The 3,824-nt window shown below is 36.2% G+C and overlaps 1 protein-coding gene across 1 annotated transcript; it reads left to right on the forward strand.

Annotated features, from left to right (window-relative positions):
- The first annotated feature begins 1,941 nt into the window (after nt 1-1,941).
- Nucleotides 1,942-3,512, forward strand: LOC137738157 (uncharacterized). The gene is made up of 2 exons (XM_068477786.2): nt 1,942-2,624; nt 3,164-3,512. The coding sequence occupies exons 1-2, from the start codon at nt 2,132-2,134 to the stop codon at nt 3,421-3,423; spliced, it is 753 nt and encodes a 250-aa protein (XP_068333887.2). The 5' UTR covers nt 1,942-2,131; the 3' UTR covers nt 3,424-3,512.
- The last annotated feature ends 312 nt before the right edge of the window (nt 3,513-3,824 follow it).

Consider the following 3,824-nt stretch of genomic DNA (forward strand, 5'->3'; position numbering starts at 1 on the left):
AACGTTTTGTTTGGTTATAAATTTATAAAATTTACTATCCATCTACCTATCTATCTATCAAGGGACTTTTGGACACACACCACGGAATTTTACATCTTTTGGTGGTCCCCCAAGCTTCTTCTACAAGTAGCTCTTTCGATAGAATTACCCTGGTAATTAAGCAGAATTATGATTAATTAAGTGTGTTATTTTGGAATAAATTAAAAATAATAATTTAGGAATGCACATTTTATACTTTGTGTAATCCGTACAGAAAAGGTTACTGTGGAAGAATGTAAATAAATGTTTAAATCTGGGTCGTTATTTAAAATATGCAAAATCATTGAAGGAATATTGAGTTCCATCTGAAGTACAAACTGTATAGGTTGGCTCTTACTCCTCGGACAGCTAGTGCAATGACATTGCAAAAGTATTTTTACAATCTATTAGGAAATGGAATATTGGCTAATAACACACAGTTATTACAATATATGAAAAATATGGTTTGGTATACTGCAAAATTAAAAAAAATAAGGTTGATGTAGAAGGGTTCAGGGTTTTGCCGGGTGTCGAGGTCCTTGCCCTTCGAGACAGGGTTGGCGCCTTTGAGCAACTCCACCGTTGGCAATACACTATGCTATCCACCCTAGGCAATACACTATGTTATCAAATTCTTATCTTTCTCTCAAAGTTTCAATCCAAAATTATTTTGTATTATTTAATAACTTTTCGGATAATGATACTTGGAGCAACGAAAACTATTAAAAATCCTATCCGAAATTACAATTAAAATTATTTTATATTATTTTATAAATAAATAAAATACTAATATTTTATTATCTATTGCCAGGGCTATTGAAGTGCAACGGTAGAGATGCAAAAAGGCGATTACTGTTCATTAAGGGCGGTTACTGTTCACTGGGTGGATAGCATAGTGTATTGCCTAGGGAGAGGTTTCACACGCTGGATAGCATAGTGTATTGCTAAGGTGCACACTTTATTTACTAACATAGTGTATTGCTAAGGTGTTAATCGTCGCCTAATCTTTCTCTACATTGCTTTAAAAAGGTCATTGTGTGAATGAAGTGTGCAGATATAAGATATAATATTAGTAAATAAAACACGTGTTAAAACTTGCCATATGATACACAAATACTTATGTTTGGTCACGTATTCCATATTCGATACTTGATCGGATACGATACTTGCCCAATACTCGCCCAATACTCTCGGATTCTCGTCGGACACGTATCATGGTTAATGAACACGGCTTTGACTCGATGGATACGCGTACCCGGCTCTCACACTCCTTCTACTGTGTACAAAGAGGATTAGATTTCCTCTTACGGCTCTCACACTCCTTTCACTCTAATTAAAACCAAGAATACGGCTCTCACACTCCTTTTACTGTGTATAAAGAGGATTAGATTTTCAACTTTTCTTCTCCAACAACTTAAATGTACTTGAATTTGAATGATGAATTATGTTTTAAAATGTTTATTTTATTGCTATATATATATATTTCTATTTGCAATATCCATAGCGTATCGTATCTTAATTTTTAGAAATTTTTCATATCACTGTATCATGTCGTATCGTATCGTCATATCCGTATCCATGCTTCATACTAAAATACAATATCATGTGGTTGTATGTCAGTAGTCAATACAAACAATAATTAGTTAAAGTTTTTTAACCAAATGGTACTAGTGCGTCTATGACAGTACTAATAGAATGTTATATATCATATCATATTAGTGCAAAATGTAGATAATGTAGACCCATGCACGCTTCTAAATAAGAAAATTAATTGCATGTGACTTTGGGAATAATCCAATTATATTGCACACAGATCATGTGTGTCCCAATTTGTGTTAAAATCATCACATGATGTTAGCATAAAAGACACTAGCAAGTCTCTTCACGATCCTCATTCATTGGCTCATTCATTCTCCTTCCATCAATTATTATTAACTTTGTGTGAGAGTGAGTGAGAACCTAACTAGCTTAGCCCTCTTATAAAAATAGACCACAACTCTCCATTAAGTGAAAGAGCAAGAGGAGCCTCTGACAAAATCTCCCCCTTGGATAAAATTTATGTCACAAAGGCTCCTCTGAGAAAAGAGAGCGGGAGTGCGAAAATCACTGGCAGATGGGCGGGTTTGCGAGCAAGAAGAGGGGTAATTTAAGTGAGAGAAATGTTGGTGGGTTGAGAGATAAGGTGAGGAGTATTCAAGAGGAGATGAGTGGGATGGTGTGTGAGAGGAAGAAGGAGAGTGCGGCATATGAGAGGGACATGATGGTGTTCGCATTCAAGGAGGCTGAGTGGAAGCAGGAGAAGAAGAAGATGAGGGAGGAGGTGAAGATGCTGAGGAAGGTTGTGGAAGAGAAGGAGGAAAGGATTAGGAGAATGGAGGATTGTGGTGGGGTTGTGGTGGTGGGAGGTGGGAATGATAATAAGAGTGGTGATGGTGGTGGTGGGGAGAATAATAGTAAAGAGTGGGAAGTGTTGTTGGGGAGTGTTTTTCTGGCTGAGCAAATGAGGGAGGAGAGAGCAAGGAGGGATGAGACCGTGGAGAAGTGGAAGCAGCTTTATCTGGCTATTAAGGTGGAGCTTGATGATCTCATTCAGAGGACACATTGTGGTAACTCTCTCTCTTTCTCCCTCTCTCTCTCTCTCTCTCTCTCTCTCTCTCTCTCTCTCTCTACATACACAGTCACACAAACACAGAAAACACAGGTACTCAGTCACTTCCAAGCAATCTCTAATCTGCATAATTCTCATAAACATGTATCAGGATACGAGGCGAACTTTCTGATTACGATTTGGTCTAGAAGCACCCAGTCTTAATTTTGTTGGAATATGACGGTTGTTCAATCTCAGAAAACATGATGGCAATTTTCATAGTTATATTATTGTTAATGATAACCCACATCATAGTTCAGCAGTTGGTGGGTCTTACTTTTTCCTTAAAAAAAAAAAAAAAAAAAAAAAAAAAATCATAAAAAACCAGAAATTTTCATCATTACAATTACCTACAAGCATATTTAATCGTTTTTCCAGTTACATTTGAGGGAATCGAACTTGAACTTATGAATTCTTTACTAATGTGTATACATATACATTTATATGTATAATATTTATTCATGTATCGATGTGATGGAGATTTGGTATTTACCGCAGGAAATGGGCTGTATTGGAAGGCAGAGGAAGAAGACATAGTAGAGGAGCTAAAGAGAGAGCTCAAAGCCAAGGAAGAAATGATTGCATCTCTAAAATCCAAAATAGCTTCAATGGAGCATGAACATTTCAAGAAGGAAAGAGAGATTGACATATTAAGGCAGAGCTTACGAATCATCAGCTGCAAGAAGACAATGCACGCCCCTAAGAATGTTTCTAGAGATTCACAGCTCGTGAAACTGAAACTGGCCAGAAAATTGTAATCATCACGTTTAGATGTAAACTCAAAGTTTCGAGTTCAATTATGTGTAACGGAATGAAATTATAAATTATGAATAATTTGGCATGATTACATAGTTGTGTTTGTAGCTCTGGTGATTAAGAATGTAAATTATACGCAGATGCAAAAGTTCAAGTCTCCTCTAATATATGTGATGTACGTGTTATGCTTTTATAGAAGGATTATCGGCTAACAACTAATCAATATTAACATTGTCCGCAACTTAATTATCTGCACAATCCGACGTTTTTAGGTAATATTTTATTCTATCAGATTTCCAACATGGGATTTTACATTCTTCAAGAGTATGAAATATGGATCCTAACTCATGCTCAAGCAAATCAAGGATACAAATTGCTTCACAGAACAAGTCACAAGAGCAAT

This window comes from Pyrus communis, chromosome 13 (assembly GCF_041283825.1).
Source record: "Pyrus communis isolate YQ-2024b chromosome 13, ASM4128382v1, whole genome shotgun sequence".
NCBI lineage: Eukaryota > Viridiplantae > Streptophyta > Magnoliopsida > Rosales > Rosaceae > Pyrus > Pyrus communis.